The sequence below is a fragment of the Haliotis cracherodii genome, unplaced genomic scaffold (genome assembly GCF_022045235.1).
Source record: "Haliotis cracherodii isolate W230 unplaced genomic scaffold, xgHalCrac1.p SCAF_7, whole genome shotgun sequence".
In the NCBI taxonomy this organism is placed as follows: domain Eukaryota; kingdom Metazoa; phylum Mollusca; class Gastropoda; order Lepetellida; family Haliotidae; genus Haliotis; species Haliotis cracherodii.
The window spans coordinates 50,648,523-50,676,358 of record NW_027266330.1 but is presented as its reverse complement, the minus strand read 5'-3'; the positions used below and the strand labels follow the sequence as shown (position 1 = coordinate 50,676,358).

Here is a 27,836-nt window from a genome sequence, read left to right as displayed (position 1 = left end):
TCAGCTTCCAGTAATAGAAAGGCACTTCGTTCTCAAATCAGTCGAATTCGAGAAACTATCGATCAAGTCCTCAACGATGATACCACACTGGCCGATACAATTAAAACATTGTTCAGAGAACAGGGAATAACAATTGCCAGTATTTTAACCTCGTTGGGATTTATTATATCGACTTTGACTCTCTCGTTAACAGGTGGCAGTACAGGTGGTGGTACACCGCCTAACGATAAAAATGGTATAAAAGAGTGGATAAAAAAGCATTTAAGAGCATTAGGTTCAGCACTGGGAAAGCTCGCTGAGAAAGCCGCGGCTGCACTTCCTGGAATAATAGGGAGTATTGTTTCCTGGCTATTGAATTTATTAGCTAAGACCACCACTTGGCTTAGTCAAAACTTATGGGGGCTGATCTTTTTTGTCCCTCGTGATCTTTCGATGTCGCAGCACGCGATCGTACAAAATGGCTAAACTTCCGGTATAATGGTTACGAATTTGTCTGGCTAATTCGGGATCCGTTATCATATCGTACTCCAGCGAGATATTGTCAATGGAATAGCTAGCATCTTCAGCAGATCTGATTACTCTACCGTAGTCGTTAAAAGTGAGTTCGTATTCTAACCTATCGCCTAGGGATGCTTGATAAAAAGGCATGTGGGAATCTAGTAATTCAAAGTCTAGGGGAATATAGAATCTGTTACCTAATGCGTCGGCAACGGCCTGATCTTTTACGTTGGTACCATCACCATTAGAAGCATCTACTCGCAGTCTCAATGTGTTCTTATTACAAATACCTTGGTACTGTAAGTTTTCCCGCTCTTTATCCGTTCTCCAAAGATCCATGTAGCAATAGTATACATCGCTATCATCGATACTCAAAACCTCATTACTGCTAATTTTAATGGCGATTTTCTTAACGATAGCACGACCTATGTTCTGAACGGGCTCCCTGTTAACGTCGGTAGAAGTCAAACTAATCGTAAATGCTAGTCGGACAGTTCCCGGAACTAACACACCGTGTGTGACGAGATTAGGAAAGCGAACCAGAAGCGTTTGATTCTGATCGATGGTACTAGGGTTATTAGTTATAGTTACAGACTGACGAATTGCTTTGACCCCTAATGGATCTCGAAGTCTACGTTGTGGGTTTAACTTGCGTCCGTATTGCGAAGACATTGTTATATTGAAAACATGTACCCTATGTTTAATATAAAAATGGCTAATTTTGAACATAATGACTTTGATCTAAGTACCTTTGATGACTTTGATAACCAGAATCCAATCGAAGATACTGATGAAACCAACTTTGGTGGCACGAATCTTAACGATGAAATTTTACAATCAACCGACAATGATTATTACGATTCCTTTAAAGATGATAGTCCTTTCGTTCGTGAATATTCAAAGTTTGAGATAGATAGTAAAGGAATATTGCGACTGCATGGCGCTCCTGATATTGATCTTATGCATTCTCGTACTCATAAGCCCCTAGCCTTGTCTACGATAGTCACTAAACACGGTATCGGCACTGTTCGTGATAAATTAGGTTTTGTCGACTACCGACGACTTTCCGCGAAGACTACTAAGGTTCTTAGGACTGTGCGTACTGAACTCGGTAATACAGATGATTTGGAGGCTTCCTCGAAGGTGGCCTCGGACGGACTCGAAGAAATCTTAGATACCTATTACGATAATTCTCACGTTACAGGTACCATCCTCGGAGTTTAGTATTAGGGAATTACGAGGTCTTGACAAGGCAATGCGAACAATGCGGGGAGAACTGATGAATAATACGGCCAAGATATCCGAAATCGACAAGCATATAGCTCAAGAGAAAACAAAACTTGAACAGGCGGGCGATGAGTTCAGTAGACGCCGCGTAGCGGAAAGATTGCGTAACTTAGAAGACGAAAGATCGGCCCGCCTCGAATCAGCTTCCAGTAATAGAAAGGCACTTCGTTCTCAAATCAGTCGAATTCGAGAAACTATCGATCAAGTCCTCAACGATGATACCACACTGGCCGATAAAATTAAAACATTGTTCAGAGAACAGGGAATAACAATTGCCAGTATTTTAACCTCGTTGGGATTTATTATATCGACTTTGACTCTCTCGTTAACAGGTGGCAGTACAGGTGGTGGTACACCGCCTAACGATAAAAATGGTATAAAAGAGTGGATAAAAAAGCATTTAAGAGCATTAGGTTCAGCACTGGGAAAGCTCGCTGAGAAAGCCGCGGCTGCACTTCCCGGTATAATAGGGAGTATTGTTTCCTGGCTATTGAATTTATTAGCTAAGACCACCACTTGGCTTAGTCAAAACTTGTGGGGGCTGATCTTTTTTGTCCCTCGTGATCTTTCGATGTCGCAGCACGCGATCGTACAAAATGGCTAAACTTCCGGTATAATGGTTACGAATTTGTCTGGCTAATTCGGGATCCGTTATCATATCGTACTCCAGCGAGATATTGTCAATGGAATAGCTAGCATCTTCAGCAGATCTGATTACTCTACCGTAGTCATTAAAAGTGAGTTCGTATTCTAACCTATCGCCTAGGGATGCTTGATAAAAGGGCATGTGGGAATCTAGTAATTCAAAGTCTAGGGGAACATAGAATCTGTTACCTAATGCGTCGGCAACGGCCTTATCTTTATCGTTGGTATCAACACCATTTTCAGCAGCACCCACAGTCTCAATGTGTTCTTATTACAAATACCTTGGTACTGTAAGTTTTCCCGCTCTTTATCCGTTCTCCAAAGATCCATGTAGCAATAGTATACATCGCTATCATCGATACTCAAAACCTCATTACCGCTAATTTTAATGGCGATTTTCTTAACGATAGCACGACCTATGTTCTGAACGGGCTCCCTGTTAACGTCGGTAGAAGTCAAACTAATCGTAAATGCTAGTCGGACAGTTCCCGGAACTAACACACCGTGTGTGACGAGATTAGGAAAGCGAACCAGAAGCGTTTGATTCTGATCGATGGTACTAGGGTTATTAGTTATAGTTACAGACTGACGAATTGCTTTGACCCCTAATGGATCTCGAAGTCTACGTTGTGGGTTTAACTTGCGTCCGTATTGCGAAGACATTGTTATATTGAAAACATGTACCCTATGTTTAATATAAAAATGGCTAATTTTGAACATAATGACTTTGATCTAAGTACCTTTGATGACTTTGATAACCAGAATCCAATCGAAGATACTGATGAAACCAACTTTGGTGGCACGAATCTTAACGATGAAATTTTACAATCAACCGACAATGATTATTACGATTCCTTTAAAGATGATAGTCCTTTCGTTCGTGAATATTCAAAGTTTGAGATAGATAGTAAAGGAATATTGCGACTGCATGGCGCTCCTGATATTGATCTTATGCATTCTCGTACTCGTAAGCCCCTAGCCTTGTCTACGATAGTCACTAAACACGGTATCGGCACTGTTCGTGATAAATTAGGTTTTGTCGACTACCGACGACTTTCCGCGAAGACTACTAAGGTTCTTAGGACTGTGCGTACTGAACTCGGTAATACAGATGATTTGGAGGCTTCCTCGAAGGTGGCCTCGGACGGACTCGAAGAAATCTTAGATACCTATTACGATAATTCTCACGTTACAGGTACCATCCTCGGAGTTTAGTATTAGGGAATTACGAGGTCTTGACAAGGCAATGCGAACAATGAGGGGAGAACTGATGAATAATACGGCCAAGATATCCGAAATCGACAAGCATATAGCTCAAGAGAAAACAAAACTTGAACAGGCGGGCGATGAGTTCAGTAGACGCCGCGTAGCGGAAAGATTGCGTAACTTAGAAGACGAAAGATCGGCCCGCCTCGAATCAGCTTCCAGTAATAGAAAGGCACTTCGTTCTCAAATCAGTCGAATTCGAGAAACTATCGATCAAGTCCTCAACGATGATACCACACTGGCCGATACAATTAAAACATTGTTCAGAGAACAGGGAATAACAATTGCCAGTATTTTAACCTCGTTGGGATTTATTATATCGACTTTGACTCTCTCGTTAACAGGTGGCAGTACAGGTGGTGGTACACCGCCTAACGATAAAAATGGTATAAAAGAGTGGATAAAAAAGCATTTAAGAGCATTAGGTTCAGCACTGGGAAAGCTCGCTGAGAAAGCCGCGGCTGCACTTCCCGGAATAATAGGGAGTATTGTTTCCTGGCTATTGAATTTATTAGCTAAGACCACCACTTGGCTTAGTCAAAACTTGTGGGGGCTGATCTTTTTTGTCCCTCGTGATCTTTCGATGTCGCAGCACGCGATCGTACAAAATGGCTAAACTTCCGGTATAATGGTTACGAATTTGTCTGGCTAATTCGGGATCCGTTATCATATCGTACTCCAGCGAGATATTGTCAATGGAATAGCTAGCATCTTCAGCAGATCTGATTACTCTACCGTAGTCGTTAAAAGTGAGTTCGTATTCTAACCTATCGCCTAGGGATGCTTGATAAAAAGGCATGTGGGAATCTAGTAATTCAAAGTCTAGGGGAATATAGAATCTGTTACCTAATGCGTCGGCAACGGCCTGATCTTTTACGTTGGTACCATCACCATTAGAAGCATCTACTCGCAGTCTCAATGTGTTCTTATTACAAATACCTTGGTACTGTAAGTTTTCCCGCTCTTTATCCGTTCTCCAAAGATCCATGTAGCAATAGTATACATCGCTATCATCGATACTCAAAACCTCATTACTGCTAATTTTAATGGCGATTTTCTTAACGATAGCACGACCTATGTTCTGAACGGGCTCCCTGTTAACGTCGGTAGAAGTCAAACTAATCGTAAATGCTAGTCGGACAGTTCCCGGAACTAACACACCGTGTGTGACGAGATTAGGAAAGCGAACCAGAAGCGTTTGATTCTGATCGATGGTACTAGGGTTATTAGTTATAGTTACAGACTGACGAATTGCTTTGACCCCTAATGGATCTCGAAGTCTACGTTGTGGGTTTAACTTGCGTCCGTATTGCGAAGACATTGTTATATTGAAAACATGTACCCTATGTTTAATATAAAAATGGCTAATTTTGAACATAATGACTTTGATCTAAGTACCTTTGATGACTTTGATAACCAGAATCCAATCGAAGATACTGATGAAACCAACTTTGGTGGCACGAATCTTAACGATGAAATTTTACAATCAACCGACAATGATTATTACGATTCCTTTAAAGATGATAGTCCTTTCGTTCGTGAATATTCAAAGTTTGAGATAGATAGTAAAGGAATATTGCGACTGCATGGCGCTCCTGATATTGATCTTATGCATTCTCGTACTCGTAAGCCCCTAGCCTTGTCTACGATAGTCACTAAACACGGTATCGGCACTGTTCGTGATAAATTAGGTTTTGTCGACTACCGACGACTTTCCGCGAAGACTACTAAGGTTCTTAGGACTGTGCGTACTGAACTCGGTAATACAGATGATTTGGAGGCTTCCTCGAAGGTGGCCTCGGACGGACTCGAAGAAATCTTAGATACCTATTACGATAATTCTCACGTTACAGGTACCATCCTCGGAGTTTAGTATTAGGGAATTACGAGGTCTTGACAAGGCAATGCGAACAATGCGGGGAGAACTGATGAATAATACGGCCAAGATATCCGAAATCGACAAGCATATAGCTCAAGAGAAAACAAAACTTGAACAGGCGGGCGATGAGTTCAGTAGACGCCGCGTAGCGGAAAGATTGCGTAACTTAGAAGACGAAAGATCGGCCCGCCTCGAATCAGCTTCCAGTAATAGAAAGGCACTTCGTTCTCAAATCAGTCGAATTCGAGAAACTATCGATCAAGTCCTCAACGATGATACCACACTGGCCGATAAAATTAAAACATTGTTCAGAGAACAGGGAATAACAATTGCCAGTATTTTAACCTCGTTGGGATTTATTATATCGACTTTGACTCTCTCGTTAACAGGTGGCAGTACAGGTGGTGGTACACCGCCTAACGATAAAAATGGTATAAAAGAGTGGATAAAAAAGCATTTAAGAGCATTAGGTTCAGCACTGGGAAAGCTCGCTGAGAAAGCCGCGGCTGCACTTCCCGGTATAATAGGGAGTATTGTTTCCTGGCTATTGAATTTATTAGCTAAGACCACCACTTGGCTTAGTCAAAACTTGTGGGGGCTGATCTTTTTTGTCCCTCGTGATCTTTCGATGTCGCAGCACGCGATCGTACAAAATGGCTAAACTTCCGGTATAATGGTTACGAATTTGTCTGGCTAATTCGGGATCCGTTATCATATCGTACTCCAGCGAGATATTGTCAATGGAATAGCTAGCATCTTCAGCAGATCTGATTACTCTACCGTAGTCGTTAAAAGTGAGTTCGTATTCTAACCTATCGCCTAGGGATGCTTGATAAAAGGGCATGTGGGAATCTAGTAATTCAAAGTCTAGGGGAATATAGAATCTGTTACCTAATGCGTCGGCAACGGCCTGATCTTTTACGATGGTACCATCACCATTAGAAGCATCTACTCGCAGTCTCAATGTGTTCTTATTACAAATTCCTTGGTACTGTAAGTTTTCCCGCTCTTTATCCGTTCTCCAGAGATCCATGTAACAATAGTATACATCGCTATCATCGATACTCAAAACCTCATTACCGCTAATTTTAATAGCGATTTTCTTAACGATAGCACGACCTAAGTTCTGAACCGGCTCCCTGTTAACGTCGGTAGAATTCAAAACAATCGTAAATGCTAGTCGGACAGTTCCCGGAACTAACACATCGTGTGCGCCGAGATTAGGAAAGCGAACCAGAAGCGTTTGATTCTGATCGATGGTACTAGGGTTATTAGTTATAGGTACAGACTGACGAATTGCTTTGACCCCTAATGGATCCCGAAGTCTGCGTTGTGGGTTTAACTTGCGTCCGTATTGCGAAGACATTGTTATATTGAAAACATGTACCCTATGTTTAATATAAAAATGACTAATTTTGAACATAATGACTTTGATCTTGATACTAGTACCATCGAAGAGGGTACTGATGAAACCAGCTTTATGATCCCAACCGTAAATGATGAACTTTTACAATCAGCCGTTGATGATTATTACGATGCATTAAAAGATGATAAAAATTATGTTACTCCAATAGGTCGTGAATATTCAAAGTTTGAGATAGATAGTAAAGGAATATTGCGACTGCGTGGCGCTCCGGATATTGATCTTATGCATTCTCGTACTCGTAAGCCCCTAGCCTTGTCTACGATAGCAGCTAAAAAAGGCATCGGCTTTGTTCGTGATGAAGTAGGTTTTGTAGACTACCGACGACTTCCCGCGAAGACTACTAAGGCTCTTCAGACTATGAGGAAAGAACTCGTTAATACAGATGATTTGGAAGCAGCCTCGATGGTGGCCTCGGACGGACTCGGAGAAATCTTAGATACCTATTACGATAATTCAACGCATTCGGAGTTCAGTATTAGGGAATTACGAGGTCTTGACAAGGCAATGCAAACTATGCGGGGAGAACTCATCAATAATACAGCCAAGCTATCCGAAATCGACAAACATATAGCTCAAGAGAAAACAAAACTCGAACAGGCGGGCGATGAGTTCAGTAGACGCCGCGTTGCTGAAAGATTGCGTAACTTAGAAGAGGAAAGATTGGCCCGCCTCGAAGCAGCTTCCAGTAATAGAAAGGCACTTCGTTCGCAAATCAGTCGAATTCGAGAAACTATCGATCAAGTCCTCAACGATGACACTACACTGGCCGATAAAATTAAAACATTGTTCAGAGAACAGGGAATAACAATTGCTAGTATTTTAACCGCGTTGGGATTTATCATATCGACTTTGACTCTCTCATTAACAGGTGGTGGAGGCGGATCACCGCCTAACGATAAAAACGGTATAAGAGAGTGGATAAAAAAGCATTTAAAAGCATTAGGTTCAGCACTGGGAAAGCTAGCTGAGAAAGCCGCGGCCGCACTTCCCGGTATAATTGGGAGTGTTGTTTCCTGGCTATTGAATTTATTAGCTAAGACCACCACTTGGCTTAGTCAAAACTTGTGGGGGTTGATCGTAGCAATTGCAGGGCTGTTGTACGTGTTCGCTAAGAACTATTTAACCACCAAATCAGTTCGCTAACCAAATTATGAGTAAACCAACCGAGACTCCACCCACTACAAGCGCTGTTTTTTCATCGATATGTTGTTGATTTTTAGCCGCAATATGCGGTGACACTTGTGCATCGGTAGATGGTTGCGCATTAAAAGATGTTTGTGGCTTGACTATTCCCTTTTCGCCCGTGATCGTTTGCGTTATTAATTCGACATTCATATCTGAATTTATACCTGGTTTTTGTTGATCGGTAGCGATAACAATTTTATTATTATAGCCTATCACTTGACCGATCTTAAGTTCCATATTACTCGGAGACATGTATAGTCCCGGCGCATAAACAAAGTCCACTTTGGATTGAGCGTACTGTAATGCATCTTGAAAACGCTTTATAGACGATGGTATGTCAACTGGTGAATTAATGGCGTCCTCCACGTTTGAGACAAACTGTTTTTGCGCATCGAGCGCCGTCCCAGAACCGATAATGGACGTTCGTGTTTGAGATTGCGCACCGAGAATTGCCCATACATAAGTTCTTATCGATTCATTAACTCTTACAAATCCTGGGTTAGTAAAATTATTTTCCGTTTTATCATTAAGGAATTCATTCCAAGCGTCTGCGGTATCGTTCATTTGTATAAATTTTTTAACAATATAAATTAAACCACTCTTAAAACTCATAATATCCCCTCTCCAATCGTTACTATAAAGTTCCCAGCCTTTATACCAATCACCGGTTTTATGCCAATGATCATATATTCTTGCGTAAAGTTTGCTGGTACTATACAACTTACCAAAATTAACTGGAGGTTTATTAAGTTCTCTATATACATAATCGCTTTCTTCTTTGACGGATTTATTTTCCTCTGTGTAAGGAACACCTAGACCATGGTTTGCTCCTTTAATACGCCAATCTTTACTCGTAGAAACATTAAATTCCTGACAAATACGCTCATACGCGGACCTATCATAATTATTATTCGTGGAATTCCACGCTCGATCCTGCGGTAATGGAGCACTAATTTCTTTAAGTATACGTCTAATCTGATAGTACACGTGAAATGACATAACAGACTTATTCAGTTCAAATCCTGGAGCGTAAAGAGATACGCCACATCCCGTTGTGGCACACCATACGGCAAAGTTTAACTGATTCTGCCAAAATTGCATCGGATTGTGAAACCAATCGTGAACCATTTTATCGCTAGTTGCCGTGACCCTGTACTTTTCAAAGATATCGGGGAATTTAACTAAAAATTCAGCACCAGAGGCAGTTACTATAATCGATTGATTAGTAATGTAAGTCGATTTCATATTTAAGTTATGATATAGTATCATTGTATATTTAATATGTATGTTACACTCCCGGGAATAACAAATGGCCAGTCTATTGAACTGCTTCAAACTATCGATAACTCGGGTGGACAACTCGAAGTAGCTCTATGCGATATAACGTATTACCAACGGTGGACCAATATAAGTGCTGCGAGAGGTAATAATAAGATATTTAAAATAAGTGACAAAGGTAGAGGTAGTACTATACCTGATGGGTATTACAGCATAAGCTCACTCAATGATGAATTTTTTAATAATGGATTTTTTAATAATTATTTTGATAATGAAATTAGTATCACACAAAGTGAGGCCACTGGGACAGTGAAAATCATCAATGAAAACGAAGATATAATTATTAATGAGAACTTAGCATACGCACTTGGATTTTATCGGGCAATAACAATACGACGCGGTGTACAAGTGACTGCAGGTATTAACAACGTACATGATTTAGTTCCCTATAAAGAGTTGTTCATCCATCTTGATCAAATAAGCACGACGGATAATATTCAACTAGAAAGTCCTTCAACTCTACTCAGAAGTGTTCCGGTCAAAGATGTAAAATACAATAGCGGTAGAACGGAATCTTTCTCGTTATTACAATATAAAAAATTAAAGCGGGGTATTATTTCAGACCTCAAAATTTCTGTATTAGATGTAAAACACCAACCTATACATGTAGGATACTTAAGTGTAACACTCCATATTATAAATAATGGTTGATTCCATATTTAAGTTATGATATAGTATCATTGTATATTTGATATGTATGTTACACTCCTGGGAATAACAAATGGTCAGTCTATTGAACTGCTTCGTACTATCGATAACTCGGATGGACAACTCGAAGTAGCTCTATGCGATGTAACGTATTACCCACGATGGACTAATATAAATGCTACGAGAGGTAATAATAATGAGACAGAAATAAATGGTCAAAAATACATTATACCTGATGGGTATTACAGCGTATGCTCACTCAATGATGAATTTTTTAAGCCTAATGGAATTAGTCTAACACAAAATGAGTCAAATGGGTTACTGATTTTAAACTCTGGAAAAAAGGATGTAAAGCTTTACAGGAACTTAGCATACACACTTGGATGGAGAGGAGAAATAACCGTAATCAAGACAACAGATCAGGGACTCTATTTACCCGATTTAGTTCCCTATAAAGAGTTGTGCATCCATCTTGATCAAATAAGCACAACGGATAATATTCAACAAGAAAGTCCTTCAACTCTACTCAGAAGTGTTCCAGTGAAAAATGAAAAATACAATAGTGGTAGAACGGAATCTTTCTCGTTATTACAATATAAAAAATTAAAGCAGGGAATTATTTCAGACCTTAAAATTTCTGTATTAGATGTAAAACACCGACCTGTACATATAGGATACTTAAGTGTAACACTCCATATTATAAATAATGGTTGATGCATCAGGCCCTGGAACGATAAGACAATGTAATACAATTGCGCTTTCCGATCTTGGAGACACGGAATGATTCGGTAAACCCGGGTACCAATGGTAAGTTATACGCTTTACACTTACACGATAATGTATACAAGCGGAAAGAAGTTACATTCACTGGTCATCTAGAAGATTTAAGCGATGTCGACGTTAGTAGACTCCTTAAAACCACTCCGTACAATATTATTTACAACAGTGAGAATAAATGGACTATGGTCGAGGCAAACATCAAGTGGCTACTTAATATCGTTATTACCCCACCTTATGCGATGATGGGTAAGGGACATAATTTAACTAAGATAATAAATAGTGGCATCGTACTCGCGGCCTATATCCCGTCAAAACGAAAAAGTGTGTTAGTCACTCCCCTGCCAGAAAAACCAGGTCATATGTTATATAGTCGTCCGGCAATCCAAAATGTTAGTTTAAATTTGGTTACAGAATTCGATGATATTAAACAGAACTTGAGTGCAATACCTAATATTTCTACGCTTATTATTGAAGTCTTGTTCGGAGATGCACCGGTAGATGCCTTCGAAATATTACCAGGTCTATCGATTAAATGGCTCAAGAAACACGAGCGTCAACGTTGCAGTATTATTCATGTCGGTGCATCACCCGTTACATCCCTCGAGGGGGTTCAAATTATTAAAAGTGGTAGTATTTCTCTTTCTAAGATATTCTTGCCGTATAATATACATTTGATAAGGTTGATGTATACTCTCAAAACATTTAAGCAAGACCAATTAAAGACTATTATATATTCGTAATATACACTATGAGTTTATATCCAGCGCTCGATGAAATGATGGAAACTGTTGATGGATTTCGATTACATCAAATAAGCGACATAAAACATCGAATAGAAAAGGATAGGGAGTTGAGACTTGGATTGTATAAAAAGTATCGCAGAGCCGTGAATGCTCTGGACGGAGTTGACACCGCTCTTGTAGTAGCTGGCATGGGACTCGGTGTAGCCGGTGTCGGTTTACTATCAACTATAATCGCCGCGCCTATCGTGCTCGGCATGGAAATAGCGGCCGGAGTCTCGGGACTGGCAGGAATAGCGATAAAATTCATTTCTCGTAGGTTACAAAAGAAAGCATTAAAACACGATAGTATTCGGATACTCGCCGAAGCAAAGTTGAACAGCATTGAGGATCATATTTCGACAGCAATGGCCGATTGTAAGATATCCGAGGAGGAGTTTCGTTTAGTGATGTCGGAACTCTCAAAATACAATAAAATGAAGCAGGAGATTCGATCAAATTCTCGTAAGACCAATGGTATTAGCGAAGACGATAAAAAAAAGTTCATAGAACAAGGGAAGCAACAAGCGCGTCAATTATTCCGTGCCAAAACCAAAGAACTGGTTGGAGATTAAAAATAAATTGCTTACTATCGTGTGATTACATTTAGACAAATGCTTACATAAATATATAATAATGGAAAAAACTATTAAATGGAGAGAATTACCACAAGGGTTTTATTATATCAGTGATGTCAAACCAACCAAATACGGTAATCAATTGTTTCTTATCAATTTACAAAAAGAGTGTAGTTATATAGTCTGGTCTCCTAGTAAAATGAACGAAGAACTTAATAAAAATGTTGAATATCACTTTATAGATAAAAATAATAAAGAATATTTTTATTACCATTTAGACTCACCTAAAGCAATGATTGGACCCAGGTATTGGTGAGCTGGAGTCAATTTAGTTTAATCTCATGACTATCGTTGAATCGCATAGTCATTTTGGCATAAAAAATTCCCCCTGTAGTAGCAGTATAGGTATATAAATCCAGCTCCAGTGGAAGTGGTCCAGAACCCCTATTACCTATACTACTGCCTCATAAACATAGTCAAACAACACTCTGTCCAGGAGAATCTGACATTGACTAAATCTCACACACATCATTACAAATACCTTATTTAACGTACACCTATTTTTATAATCTTATTTATGAAAATATAGATTTACATATGTTTACGTATTTAATTGGAAACATACCTTGACAGTAAAAAATCTGTAAAATGTGCCCACTTGCTATCGTCTGTCGGTGACTTGTCTGTGTAGTGACTGAGGTGCACGTGAGGGTTAAAAAGCATGCAAAGCTGACCCTAAGGAGAACAATAGGGTCAACCACTCAACCAGAACATTTGCCCTGGCTGACACAACTTGAACAGAACCTGTCCCCACTGCATGGCCCGTCCAGCGTAGACGCTGTCTGCACCACTGTAGACGTGCTTGACGGTGGTTTCCTGTCAAAATGGGACGTCTGGCGGGTCTTCTGGCGACAATCCCTGCACATCTGAGGCGGCGACGTACGGTTTGTGAAGATATTCGTCGAAGGCCAGGGATGCTTCTTGCAGTCACTGTTGGTGGCTGGAATCGATTTCGTAGGTGTGTTGTTCGAATCCAGTTGCCTTGTCGATTATTGGTTACGCGTGGCCTGCCACTCCGAGGATGCGTTAGTCTGTTTCAAACATTGCCATAAACTCCAAATGGTGTTTCTGTGGACGTTAAATTGTCTTGCAACATCACGTTGACTCGATCCTGCGTCAAGCATACCAATGGCTCGCAGATGCTCATTTTCGGACAGGCGTGGCATTTCGTGATGTTGAATAATTGCGTAATTGTGTTGTTTTTTCTGAGTGGTTGTTTTCAGCACGATGCTAAACACTGCATATCGAATCCCGTTAACGCACATGTTTTTATACCCATTCTTGGGTAGTGAAATGCATGGGGCTTGCTTAAAAGACAACTTTTGCATGGAATGCTTGCTTTTCTGAAGCAGTTGCGTTTTTGTGACTTGATTCCATACATGTACTACAATATTGAAAACCAAACTCTACTTGTTTGAAAAACACACTAAAATATTGGTGTCACAGGAACTTTTGTGGTTGGGTATACTAATACTGATGCTAATAACTAATGCTCATATTAATATTAATACTAACTAAACTATGTACTATATACGCTATATTCTAATACTGACACAAAATAATTTACTGGTTAGTTGACACAGTCTAACAAAATCTGTGACTGTCAAACACTTACCCTCCCCGTGCGGCGTAAAACAACAAACCAACCAATCTTATCTGCCTGCAAACACAAACTTAGCCATTAGGGAGCTAAGGTACTCGACCAAGCCAGTCTGATTATGGTGATGGTGATGGTGATGGTGATGATGATGATGCAGATAATGCAGACATTACATAATCTCCTCTTATCTGCCACGCTGGTCTTGTTCTCTCTCTCTCTCTCTGGTAGATCTCTTTGGTGCTGGTCTTCTCCTGTCGGGGGGGCACGGGTGGCCCAGTCGTCTAAGGCGCCACGATTCGCTGTGCAGAGTTGCGTCCCTTGGGCACGCCAGAAAACCTATGATTGTGGGGTCGAATCCCGGTTCGCCCCGATTATGTTTCTAGGTTTGTCAGCACCATACCCGTGCTCGTGGGTTTCACCGAAGTGGTAAACGTCTGAAACCTGCATCACTTCGGGCTTTCCTCCCACATTAAGCTGACAGGCCGCGATATAACTGGAATACTGTTAAAAGCGGCGTTAAACCCGACTCACTCACTCACTCACACTTCCTGTCACGGCCTCATCCAGAACAGCACTGTCTTGTGCTTCTCCCTCAGTCGGCCTGCCATCTGGATTATCAGTTGACACTGACGGGTCTGTCGGGTCACTAGAAACAACAGTGGTGATGTCATCTGTTTCTTCTTCTTGGTCCTGATCTTCGTCAGACAAGGGACTCCTGTCTTCCTTTGGGGATTGTCCTAGCATGGTCCTGTTTGAATGTCCTGGCTTAGGAATCGGTGTCTCCAATGGTAAGGAACTGATGGGGAAAAGCAGATTCCTATGGAGTGTACTGGTTTTTCCATCTCCACGATCTTTCTGTACAACATAAACTGGAATGCTGGGGGTTGGCTGTTTAACTACAATATACACATCATCCTCTAGTATATTTTTCCCATCGGATGCCACCTTTTTCACCAATGCCCTGTCTGCAATTTCTAGTTGCGTTGCTCTTGCTCGGTAGCCATAGTTTGACTTGTAGTCTTGTCTGAGACTTCTTAGCATTGACTGACGCCAGTTCATGAGCCTGCTGTAGATTGTCCTTGAGGATCCTGATGTATTTCGACATGGATCTCGACTTCTCTGGCTCAATGCCGAAACCAAATGACAAGTCTACTGGTAATCTTGGAGCTCTCCCAAACACCAGATAGAATGGTGAATAATTTGTAGCCTCATGCCTTGCGCTGTTGTATGCATGTAGCAAAGGTCCAACGTGGCTCTTCCAATCCTTCTTGCCCTCTGAGTCAAGTGTTCCAAGCATGTTGAGAAGTGTCCGGTTAAACCGTTCGTGCATGCCTTTACTCTGAGTGTGCGAGTGTGGCATTACATACAAACAATACCTAGTTAATATTATTCATTAAAAATGCGTTTGTTCATGATTGAATCAACAAATGAAACTAATTTGCATTAACGCTGACGACACTTGGGGGCTGCTAAACCAGTATACTGCACTCCAAGGGTTTAAAAGGTATGGGCAACTTAGGTAAATCGAAGTATGACGTCAGTCAGTTAATATGTGCAAACATTGTTCAAACAAGATTAATTTGGGTTATACTTTGGTCAACAAAGGTTCGCCTGGGTACTTCAGGGTTTTGTAATCGAACGCAACTAGTGACAATAATTACAGACAGTATAAACTATTTTGTTGCACCATTTACATTGCGGGCGGGGGAAATGGGTGATACTGTTATTTGCACTTTACTACCGGGCAGAATGTTTCCACAGCACCCCATTGCTGGTCGTAAAAGGCGACCGATTTGGGCAACCTGTTTGCCGTGGGTTGCGCCCCTGTGTCGGCGGAGGAGGGGAGTCTGGTGGTTGAGGGCACTGGAGCCAGGAACCGGTGTTCCTTTCGCCCAACACATCACTTTGACCCTTACTTCGCCTAGACGGGTGGTAGAATAGGCCTGATTCTATCAATCGGCTGGTCACGCCATGCCCTGTGTATGCAACACGTTCATATTATAACTTTTTGATTGATGTGAATGTTTGGTATGAATGTTATACATATAAATTCTTTGTTATCAACTTCCCTAGAGTCCCATGCCAGAAGGCGGTGGCTCATGGGCCGATCTGGTACTTTCGACCTCTGAGTTCTGTATGTCTTCAATATCTTGTCATGGGCAGAACCAGCCTGGCGTTTAATTTCATAGACAAATACTGCTATTCATGTTGTTTTTACTGGAGTATAACACCTCTGTATCCCTGATGTTTGCATGTTGCAGAACGGGTGCAGGAAAACATCGCTCTTTATGGCACTCCATGAGGGTGGGGAGCAGGGGTGCAGAATAAATTGATTTCATCATGGCTCACAATCAATCTGGTTCGAAAATGACAAGAAACGACGTCCGGAGGCTGAGATTATCTCATCTGATGAAGATGTTTCTATTTCACCAAATTAGAATTCTTTGGCTCGGTTTCTTGTAGTGGAAGCACGCAATGAACAACCATTAAAAATAAATCCCTTTGCCATATGTAAAGCCATTGAAGGTATTTGTGGTGAGGTGAAGAATGTTTCACGGCTCCGGAGCGGCTCTCTTTTGGTAGAGTGTGCACGGAGACAGCAGGCTTTTAATCTTTTAAAATGTACCATCTTTGCAAACACTCAAGGTGTCTCCGAACACCGAACTTTAAATTCGAGTCGGGGGATCATCCGCGACAGAGCACGTTGTCTGGCAGAAATGTCTGTAGAAGACATTCTTGAAGAACTAAAAGGACAAAATGTCACGTCAGTGAAACGTTTCACTGGAAAAGATGGAGAGAAAATTGTTCCAACAAATACATATTTGTTCACTTTTTCTCTTTCAACCATTCCCCAGTCTATAAAGGCAGGCTATTTTAACATCGGAGTGGAGGTGTATGTCCCCAATCCACTCCGGTGTTACAAATGTCAAAAATTTAGACACGGCTCCAAATCATGCAATCGTCCTACTGTTTGTCACCGTTGTGGTAGCAATCATGACGGTTTGGATTGTACAGCAGACCTCAAATGTATTAACTGTATGGGCCAACACGTAGTGTCATCCAAATCCTGTCCTTTTTCAAAACGTGAAAAAGATATTTTGACTATCAAATGTCAAAACAGCATTTCTTACCTTGATGCTAAAAAACTCTTTGATAGCCGGACACCTTCATCAAAACACTCCTATGATGCTGCTGCTGCTGCTGCTACGGTCTCTCCCCCTTCAACCAGTAGATCCATAGAATGTCAGACGGACTTGACTTGGACATACTCTGAACATATGGTGCCTATGACTACAACATCCGAGAGTCAGACAAATCATTCCGTCAATCCATGTGATATAAACTGACGTCCAAAAGAAACTTTACCAGAGTTTGAAATCACTCTTGCTCAAAAACAACAAAACATACATGCATGAAGTAAAGTGTATTGAGAAGATCAATATATCAACATAATCAACACTGAAAATGACAATCATACTGCGACCGAGAATGACGTCAGAGCACCCCCCCCCCAAAAAAAAAGTTGGGTGTGGTACAAAACTAGAGCTTTCAGAATCATTGACAATAGGCAGAGTGCATAAACAATCGCTCACGTTCAGTAACAAGTCATTAGTAGCGTGTGTGACCACCAAATGCCTCAATACACGCAAAAACTCTTCGACACACAGAAAAAGTCAGTCGTCTGATGAGGTCACGTGGGATTTGACGCCATTCTTCTTGGAGGGCCAAGATCAGTTCTTGCCGGTTGGTTGGAGGGTGTGGTCGTTGTCGAACACGACGATCCATCAAGTCCCAGAGGTGTTCTATAGGGGACATGTCGGGTGAGCGCGCAGGCCATGGCAGGACGTTGACGTTGTTGTCTGCGAGGAAGTTAGTGACAATTCTGGCTGTATGTGCGCTAGCGTTGTCATGCTGATAAATGACACCACGTGGCTGCTGTTGGAGAAATGGTAGGACAACTGGACGAAGAATGTTATCCATGTAACGTTGAGTTGTCAAGTTTCCGTCAACGATGACCAGCGGTGTCCTCTCCTGCCCACAGATCGATCCCCACACCGAGACACTCCCTCCACCATATGGTACGACCTCCTGCACGCAACACGCCGCCGTTCGTTCACCCCTTCGGCGGTAAACACGTTGTCTTCCATCAGCCCTAAACACACAGAATCGACTTTCGTCAGTGAAGACAACCCTCTGCCAGTCACGTCGTCGCCAACGTCGTATAGTCCGGGGCCATGTCTATCACAGACGACTATGTTGCGCTGTCAATAGCTGTCCTCTGTGCGGTCTAAAAGTCCTGATTCCATGAGCCCTGAGTCTCCTGGCCACTGTCTGTCGACTAACCCTGTGACCTAAGGCATTTGTCGCCGATGACGTCACTGTCAGGAAGCGATTTCGGAGGTGCAAGGTACGCAAGTACCGGTCATCATGGGGCGTGGTCACCCTGGGTCTGCCTGTTCTTGGCCTGTCAGTGGTCCGCCCTGTCTGTCTGTAACGTTGCATCAAGTTGGTAACGGCAACACGGGAGCAACCGAAGATTCGTGCAATATGGGCGTGGGTGGCTCCCATCTGTACCATACCCAAGGCTCGTTCACGTTGTTCGACTGTGAGTCTACTGTCGTGGCATTTCTTTTGTGTTTTTTTTATCACTGTTGATGTCTGACTTGCCGTTGCAATCGTTTTATACCCTTACCCGCACGTGCATTTGCAGTTGTCCGTGGTGCAAGTGTTTTTCATTTTTTCGCGTGTTATCTCGCAAACATGTAACAGACGATTAACATTTTCTGCATACACTATTGTTGTATTTAGGTTATGTGTTTTAGATAGACTTCATCGAAAAAAAAATTATACTTTGTCTGAAATTTATATTTTCAGTTGGTAAAGTTTCTTTTGTACGTCAGTTTATCTTCAGCATCTCAAATTGTGACTCAGGCTGTGGCCCCATCTACACCAACTCTTGAAATACCAGCTTCTGTAATGTCAGCTACAAACAAACCATCAACGGAATTGAAAAAAAAAAAAAAAAGTAAAAAAAATACAACAAAGATCCCTACTCTCACTGAAACATCTGTAGATGTTCATAACTTCTTCGAACCTCTTGAGATGGATGTTATCCCATCTTCACACCACAGCAATAGTGGTGACTCATCTTCACATTCACGTGAGCGATCGCCAATAGAACCACCATGAATCATTCGAATCTAATTCAATGGAATTGCAGAGGAGTTAGGCACAATTTGAATTAACTGCAGTTATTCACAACGGATATTTGTCCATCAGCAATTTGTTTACAAGAGACGTACCGCATAAATACAGATAAATTTGAATTAAGTCAGTATAGTTCCTATCATTCCTTCTCTCCTCCAGGAGATAAAGCTACTGGAGGTGCTTCTATTTTGGTGCATCTTCCCGAGGCATACACTATAAAAGTCAGTTAACTCACTTGCCTCGGGAAGATGATTTTGGTGCGGCGGGGCGTTGTTCACAGTCCTGTTCCGCTTGACACAAATCGGCAAGCAGTTGCAGTTAGACTTACACTGCATATTGCCTTCACACTTTGCTCTTTATACATTCCTCCTTCTTCAAATCTTCAGCAAAGTGATCTACAAAAACTATACGAACAACTCCATAAGCCCTGTGACATCATGGGTGATATAAATGGGCATAATCCTTTATGGGGAAGTGCAGTCATTAATCAGAAAGGAAAAGTGATCAAGGATTTTGTACCCGAAAATGATCTATGCATCTTTAATGATGACTCCGACACGTACTTACACCCTGCTTCTGGCACATATTCATCTCTCTAGATCAGTTTCTGACGGATTCAGTTTTGTTAAACGAATTCTCCTGGTCAGTACCCCTCACACACACACACACACCCCACAGAAGTGCATTTATCCTCACCGACACTCAACACAAACATTACAAGTGTAATATTAATCACAAGCAGAAATACTACTATTCGCAAGCATAATAACATACATGTAGAAAATCGCACATAGAATTAAATGAGTGACAAGCGTCTTTGGAACATTTGATCGATCAGCTTACAAAGAGTGTAACACCCGTGTTCACATCTGAGTGATGTAATACATTTCTCGGTTGAAGATAAGTTTAAGAAATCTGGCATACATTCACACATAGCGTTCATTACATACAATCAATTAAAAAGTGGACCTCAGTCTCTACTGAGTTAAAACAAAAAGGGCAAGTTCTATCCTGAAGGGGGACAGGGGGACGACTGTACCTCATTTTTTCAATGTTAATGGGGAGGCTGCCACTGCGTAAAAGTGCCAAATATTTTTTGGTGTTTCTATGGATATAATTAGTTAAGACATAGGGCTCGGGCGCTAGATCCTTCTTGAGCAATCTATAGGTCCTCAGCTTACTACCATTAGGGTTATTAGCATCATTCCACAGCTCTGAAAACCAAGCAGTTTCATCCACTTGAAATAGTTTTTGCTTAATGAGAGTGAACTGGCCACGTGTCATCGAATGGACATCGATCAAGTCGTTTAAGTTTCTAGCTAGCTTGTAAACTTCCTTTTCCCATGAGCGCCCTCTTTTACTTGACCAAGCATGAATGACACGGGGCAATCTTGTAATTTCCATACTGTTAAGGCGGAAGAATAAACGAAATACTTCTATTTGCTTAGTGACACATGATTTCCAACCCATGTCTCCCCTGGCGGCGACATTTGACGCATTACGTCTAAGGCCACGAAAAAATGTACATGCTTTGTTTTGCAGAGTGTTTAACTGTCTATGTTCATACAACCCCCAGATGGAAGCACCATATTGCATAATAGGCTGAACCAAGGATTCATACAATTTAGTGTAAATTGCATAAGTAAAACCACCAGCATCAAAATATTTTGTACATAAAACACCAAAAGCTCGGCTTGCCGATTTAGCCAGTTCATTAATTGTGAACTTAAAGTCCATGTGTTCGTTGAGCCACAAACCAAGATATTTATAATTCTTACTATACTTCAAAAGAGTTTCTCCAATTGAAAAGTTGGTTGTGGAGCAAATTGTATTGGTAGGCCTAAAATGAACAATCTGAGTTTTTGTAGGATTAACTGTAAGTCTCCACTTTTGACACCATTCATTGACCGCGTTTAACATATTTTGCAGTTTGTCCTCCGTGGGCGCCAATAATAAAATATCATCAGCATATAACATAATACCAATATTTAAATCATTTAAGTCAATACCACAATTCACGCTATATATTGGACGCCAGGTCGTTAATGTTTATAGAGAACAATAATGGAGAGACAAGACATCCTTGCCTTTGTCCCCGTGGGGCCTTAAATAAGGGTGAAAACAAACCATTTACTCTCACAACGCACGAGCGGACGTCACATTGCTTTATAAACTTTTAACAGCTTCAAACATTTTTTCCCGTTTATGCCATTTTTTAATATTTTAAACCATAAACAATATCTGTTTGCATCATCGAACGCCTTTTTCGTGTCAATAAAACAGCAAAATTTTAAATGTTAAAAAACAAACCAACCTTCTGGGTGCACGGATATCGGCCTAGAGGTGAAACGATCGGTGGACCGGTGCATCGTGAGTTTTCATGTGACGATACGACACACGATGCGTTTTTGTCTGCATCGATTGAAGACGTAGACTTGCTAAAATAAGTTATTTGCTACTCGTTTAATTACCCCCACCACAGCGTTTTTGTCAGTCAAATATTGCAATATGTGTTGTAATTAGCTTTTCAAGTTCACACTCAAAAGGTGGCCCAGTCGTCTAAGGCGCAGCGATTCGCTGTGCAGAGTTGCGTCCCTTGGGCACGCCAGAAACCTATGATTGTAGGTTCGAATCACGGTTCGCCCCGATTATGTTTCTAGGTTTGTAAGCACCGTGCTCGTGGGTTTCACCGAAGTGGTAACCGTCTGAGACCTGCATCATTTCGGGCTTTCCTCCCACATTAAGCTGACATTAAGCGGCTTTAAACCAAACTCACTCACTCACTCACTCACCAAAAACCCACCCACCCACCCACCCACTCACTCACTCACTCACACTTAAAACAGCTGCTACGGGGTACAGAACCAGTTCTCTTCCTCGCCGACCTAAAGTCGTGGAGTGTGACACACGGGGCAAGAAGTTGACCGAAAAAAATTACCTGGTGTGTCATGGGCTGTAACGTGCATTTGCTTGAATCTTTCAGATGCTATTTCACATATTCATTTATTTTGCTAATTTTAAAAAAAGTTTACATATAACTGGGAGTAATGGTTAACACTCCAAAGTAAGACTTCAAAGAATAGTAATAAGCCCCGTGGCCAGAGGGATAACGACTAGAGAATCAATAGCGAAATGTGATGCCTCGTACGAGGGTTCGAATCCCAACTGCGGAAAATATTTTAAGAAAGTTTATGAGAAGATATAATATATTTAGGGATTAGACCCATAATACCCCTTGGATTTTGTGTAAGGACGATTTTTACGATGAAGAATAACCCGCCTGGAGATGATGTCAGGATGTTTATGAAGAGTGTAGAAAGCGAAGAGAGCAAATTATACCACTTCACGTTTGATAAGGATATTTTATATCTGTCAAGCGTATATTTAAATAGAATGAAATACTGTCAATCTTAATTAAAACTGAAGCGTCTCCAAATTAATGCAACCTGCTGCCAGTTGAATTTAAGGGAGATAAAATTGCTTCCGTGAGGGTTACCCAAGATGTATTTAATCGAACGTTAATCCAATCTAACAGCAAAGAGAACCGTTTATTGGCGCTGAGTAGAGTACTCCCTGTCATATCTGATTATTCCCATAAAATGTTAAGTAAAAGTATTTTGGCTGCTTTATAATACGAATCCCTTGCGACTGACCTCAAAGTCCACGCAAACAAACAAAATATGCTTGACATTGAAACTTTCATCACAAGAGATGCATTTAAGGAGGTTCATCTTCGTGGGGTTTCGGCAGATGTCCATGCATAATCCGACTGTGGTCAATACGACATCTTCTCAGCGTGACCTCACCTTGAATTCCTTGACAACCAAGTGGGTATTGGACCGATTATTGATTTGAGTGGTTGTTTATTTCTTGTTTAATATCAATAAATCGAATTCTTGAATATTGTCCAGCTAGGACAATATTCAAGAATTCGATTTATTGATATTGAAAAAGTACATCGATTTAATAAACATGTAAAATCGAAATCGAATAAGTGATATTAATAAATAAATTATTGATGTAATACATCAGAAAATAAACAGTAAATAGTCAAAAGGCGAGAGAAAAAGGGGTGAACAAACTAAAAAAACAATGCAATCAGAAAGAATGAATGAACGATTGAATCAGAAAAAGCAGGACTAAATATCCAGTTACCAGAAGGAAACGATTGAAGTATAAAAGTTCACTTTACATTGTGGATCATATATTTATAATTCATAATAATTGTGACTCTAATCGATAGGTTAGCAGCTTGAAATTGAAAGGCCAACGAAACCTAACTATGACGAGCTTGTTTGCACAAATTGTTCAGGCTCACAATGATGTTACCTAAAGACAATAAAATATGAAACGTTTGATCAGACAACATGCAGAAACAAAACAACGGCTTCACAGTTACAAACCCACGTCGCAGGCTATGTGCATGTATCGACCTGTTTCTGTTCAACCTAGTAAACACAGTAACAAAAATGAACCAATCAGCTTCCAGAATCTCGATTATAGCGCGAAATCAACTTTGACCTCAGGAGACCCCGCACGCGTGGGTCAGCTGTAGCCAATCAAAATGTCCTATTTCTGTAGTAACCTACAATTTCGCGGGTAATCTTTCATGGATGAAGTTTGTGATGCGCCGATTCACGGTAAACATTTCGGACTAATCAATGATCAGATGCACGAAATCGAACCTCGTATGATTGATTGTAGGACGAGTCATCGATATGGCGACTGAATTAGAAGAGAGAGACGCTAGTCCATAGGATTCGGGGTAGGTTTTATCCCAGTCGAGCACTGTTGATTTACTGGCACAACTTGTCGATATGTGCCCTGCCCACTTTCGACCTGTCGTTTTTACAACCGGTTATCAAGTTGTAATTAACTGGTATTAAACCGGGTGATTATGTAACGGTCTCAGTGTCTTCACAACAGCAGGTAAGCTGATCGCGATCTTATATCTCTATCCTCCGTTTTATTGGATTTGGGTTGGTGAAAAGTGTATCCCACTGCCGTGAACTAAATATTTTGCTTGCATCATATTACTAAATAGCCGAGTGCGCTTCAGAAATGGGCTTTCATCCTGATCTGTTTTATTTATGTGGCAATCTTGTATTTTTACAAATTAACTTAACGTTGATCGTCTGTGTTTTGATTTGCAATTTAAAAGCGACAAAATAATAACCCGCTGATCGAGTGAACTCTTTCGCTTCCTAGTAAATAGAGTTACTTCCCTTGTTTGTTTTGACAAATTTTCACCGATCGCTTTGTAAAAAATAATTCAACTTAGAAGAGAATATTCTACCCCTGTGTAGAATGAATCTGGTTGCTGAAGGTAGGGCATTTTGTCAGTTTCAGGACGGGTCGGTTTTGATTATTCGGACAAAGATTTAAATTAAGCTACGCCAGAAACCAGAAACAGTTAGGCAACACTGCACTCGGCCTACAGCCTAGTACACTTACATGCGTTCTTTGAATGGCTCACTCTCTGATATTTATGTTTATAAGTTTAAAAATTAAAAGGACAGACAACAAAACAACTCGATTTATATACATATCTGTAGCTATTTATGCCTGCTTCATCAGAAATCATACTGTTACAGTGTTAAAAACCTTTTTAAATTCTACAAGTTGATGAATGCTATGTCAGCAATCAGCTGAGAGTTTGGGTATTTTGAGTGTGTGAAATTATTGTCTGTGTCATATAAGTTGTAAGAATTTCATCCCAGATTCTGCATCCATGGATCATTGTGGATGAATGAATTGGTAAGTTCTTGTGATTGATTTGTCAAACTGTTTTGATGGAGTTAGCCTCAAACTTTTCAATGCTCTGAAAGGAGCACTCGATCTTGCTCCTTGTTCATAAAAATCAAATTTAGCAGTCCTACGTCGATCAAGGTCCAGATTATGGAGCACGTTTAGAATACAGCTCCACAACTTCTTGTGACGACGATCTCTGCCGTAGGTCATATGTCATGAAGAAAAGCAACCATTTTGTGTGGAATCTTTCCGACGTGAACTCGTGACCTTCTGATTGTCAGTCCAACAGCTAGCCGACTGAGCTACGGCCACACTGCTAAATTTAGTGCAAATATACCTAGCTATGCTAAAGACACTTATAAAGGTTACGGGTAGGCATAGTGTCACATGAGTTTAGTCAACGGACACTTACGGGTGATCCCGATGATGTTTGACGCACTCGTTTCTTTCCGTAATCTACAAGCTACCGACTGGTGAGGAATGAACCGTTTACGTCTTTTGGTCAATGGCCATGGATTAAACCCCCAATCTTCAGCCATCCGAGTAGATGCTCTACCACTAGACCACAGATGCGAGCACATGGAAAAGTCCAAATTCAATTTTATCTTGAACCCAACTTTGAAGTTCTGGCTACAATCTGAAAGAGGTGTAGAGCCTGAACAATAGCTAGACCTGTGATGATTCCATGGTAGAATAGATCTTCAGGAACCCATGCTTGCCGTAAAAGGCGACTAAAGGGATCGGGTGATCAGGCACGCTGACTTGGTTGATGCATGTCATTGTATCTCGTTAAACAACAAACAAACAAAACATACATTAGTCCATGTTGTCCATTTTAATAAGTCTACTGTTTGTTGGTAGAAAATGGTGAAGGATTTTATTTTGAAACCATTAGAAATTTAGTGTCTTGTGATTATCAAACTACAGACCCTTGATGATCTGGGTTAGAATTGGTTTTCAGCAACCCGTGCTAGTATTTTTGTAATAAGAGGCGACTAACAGGCTTGGGTGGTCAGGCTTGCTAACTTAGTTGATGCATGTCATCATATCCGAATTGTTTAGATCGTTGCTCATAATGTCAATCACTGGATTGTCTGGTCCAGACTCGATTATTTACAGACCACCTTCATCATGATCATATAGCTAGTATATTGCTGAATGCAGCGTTAAACAACAAACAAACAAACAAACAAACATTGAACTCATGCTGTACCCCTCTCTGTTTACAGTCAGAACACAAATATGACAAAAGAAAACATCAAGGTGCCTTCTGCTCAGAAAATGGATACTGACTTTCTCAAGTTGTGTGAGGAGCTCGAGCTATCAGAAGACGTGAAGAAAAAGGCGCTCGTCCAGCTGAAAAGTCTGATGACTGGAAGCAGTTCTGAGGATGGTCAGGTGAGATGTGCCTAACTTACAGTTGAGACTAGCTTCAGTTAAACATGAGATGTATTTGAGTTACAGATGAGACATGTTTGAGTTAAAGATGAGACATGCTTGAGTTAAAGATGAGAAGTGCCTGAGTTAAAGATGAGAAGTGCCTGAGTAAAAGATGAGAAGTGCCTGAGTAAAAGATGAGAAGTGCTTGAGTTAAAGATGAGAAGTGCCTGAGTTAAAGATGAGAAGTGCCTGAGTAAAAGATGAGAAGTGCTTGAGTTAAAGATGAGAAGTGCCTGAGTTAAAGATGAGAAGTGCCTGAGTAAAAGATGAGAAGTGCCTGAGTTAAAGATGAGAAGTGCCTGAGTAAAAGATGAGAAGTGCTTGAGTTAAAGATGAGAAGTGCCTGAGTTAAAGATGAGAAGTGCTTGAGTTAAAGATGAGAAGTGCTTGAGTAAAAGATGAGAAGTGCTTTAGTAAAAGATGAGAAGTGCTTGAGTTAAAGATGAGAAGTGCCTGAGTAAAAGATGAGAAGTGCTTGAGTAAAAGATGAGAAGTGCCTGAGTAAAAGATGAGAAGTGCCTGAGTAAAAGATGAGAAGTGCCTGAGTAAAAGATGAGAAGTGCTTGAGTAAAAGATAGATATATGCTTGAGTTAAACATGTAAAAGATGAGATATATGCTTGAGTTAAAGATGAGAAGTGCTTGAGTTAAAGATGAGACATGTGTGAGTTAAAGATGAGAAGTGCTTGAGTTAAAGATGTTAAAGAGACATGTGTGAGTTAAAGATGAGAAGTGCTTGAGTTAAAGATGAGACATGTGTGAGTAAAAGATGAGAAGTGCTTGAGTAAAAGATGTTAAAGAGACATGTGTGAGTTAAAGATGAGAAGTGCTTGAGTTAAAGATGAGAAGTGCTTGAGTTAAAGATGAGAAGTGCTTGAGTTAAAGATGTTAAAGAGACATGTGTGAGTTAAAGATGAGAAGTGCTTGAGTTAAAGATGTTAAAGAGACATGTGTGAGTTAAAGATGAGAAGTGCTTGAGTTAAAGATGTTAAAGAGACATGTGTGAGTTAAAGATGAGAAGTGCTTGAGTTAAAGATGAGACATGTGTGAGTAAAAGATGAGAAGTGCTTGAGTAAAAGATAGATATATGCTTGAGTTAAACATGTAAAAGATGAGATATATGCTTGAGTTAAAGATGAGAAGTGCTTGAGTTAAAGATGAGAAGTGCTTGATAGAAGATAGATATATGCTTGAGTTAAAGATGAGATATATGCTTGAGTTAAAGATGAAATATATGCTTGAGTTAAAGATGAGACATGCTTGAGTTAAAGATGAGATATATGCTTGAGCTATAGTTGTGTTATTTAAACATGTTAAACCAAATCTAATTGACCTTTTCTTTCTTTTTCAGTCTTCCTATTTCGACCTGTTTACATGTGCCTTGTATATGGCGATGGTGGATACCAGGTAAGTTCTGTCAACACCTCTATGGGTTCAGCCCATCGATATAAGTGTATACTACAGCGGGT

At 40.7% G+C, this 27,836-nt stretch overlaps 1 protein-coding gene across 2 annotated transcripts in view; it reads left to right on the top strand.

Annotated features, from left to right (window-relative positions):
* The window catches only part of LOC139447669 (retinoblastoma-associated protein-like), a 100,145-nt gene that overhangs the window by 25,284 nt on the left and 47,025 nt on the right, over positions 1-27,836 (top strand). For both annotated transcript variants that reach the window (XM_071229096.1, XM_071229097.1), the window contains exons 2-3: positions 26,158-26,326; positions 27,719-27,774. In XM_071229096.1, coding sequence (XP_071085197.1) covers positions 26,171-26,326; positions 27,719-27,774 — 212 coding nt within the window. In that variant the 5' untranslated portion in view covers positions 26,158-26,170. The remainder of the gene's footprint in view (positions 1-26,157; positions 26,327-27,718; positions 27,775-27,836) is intronic.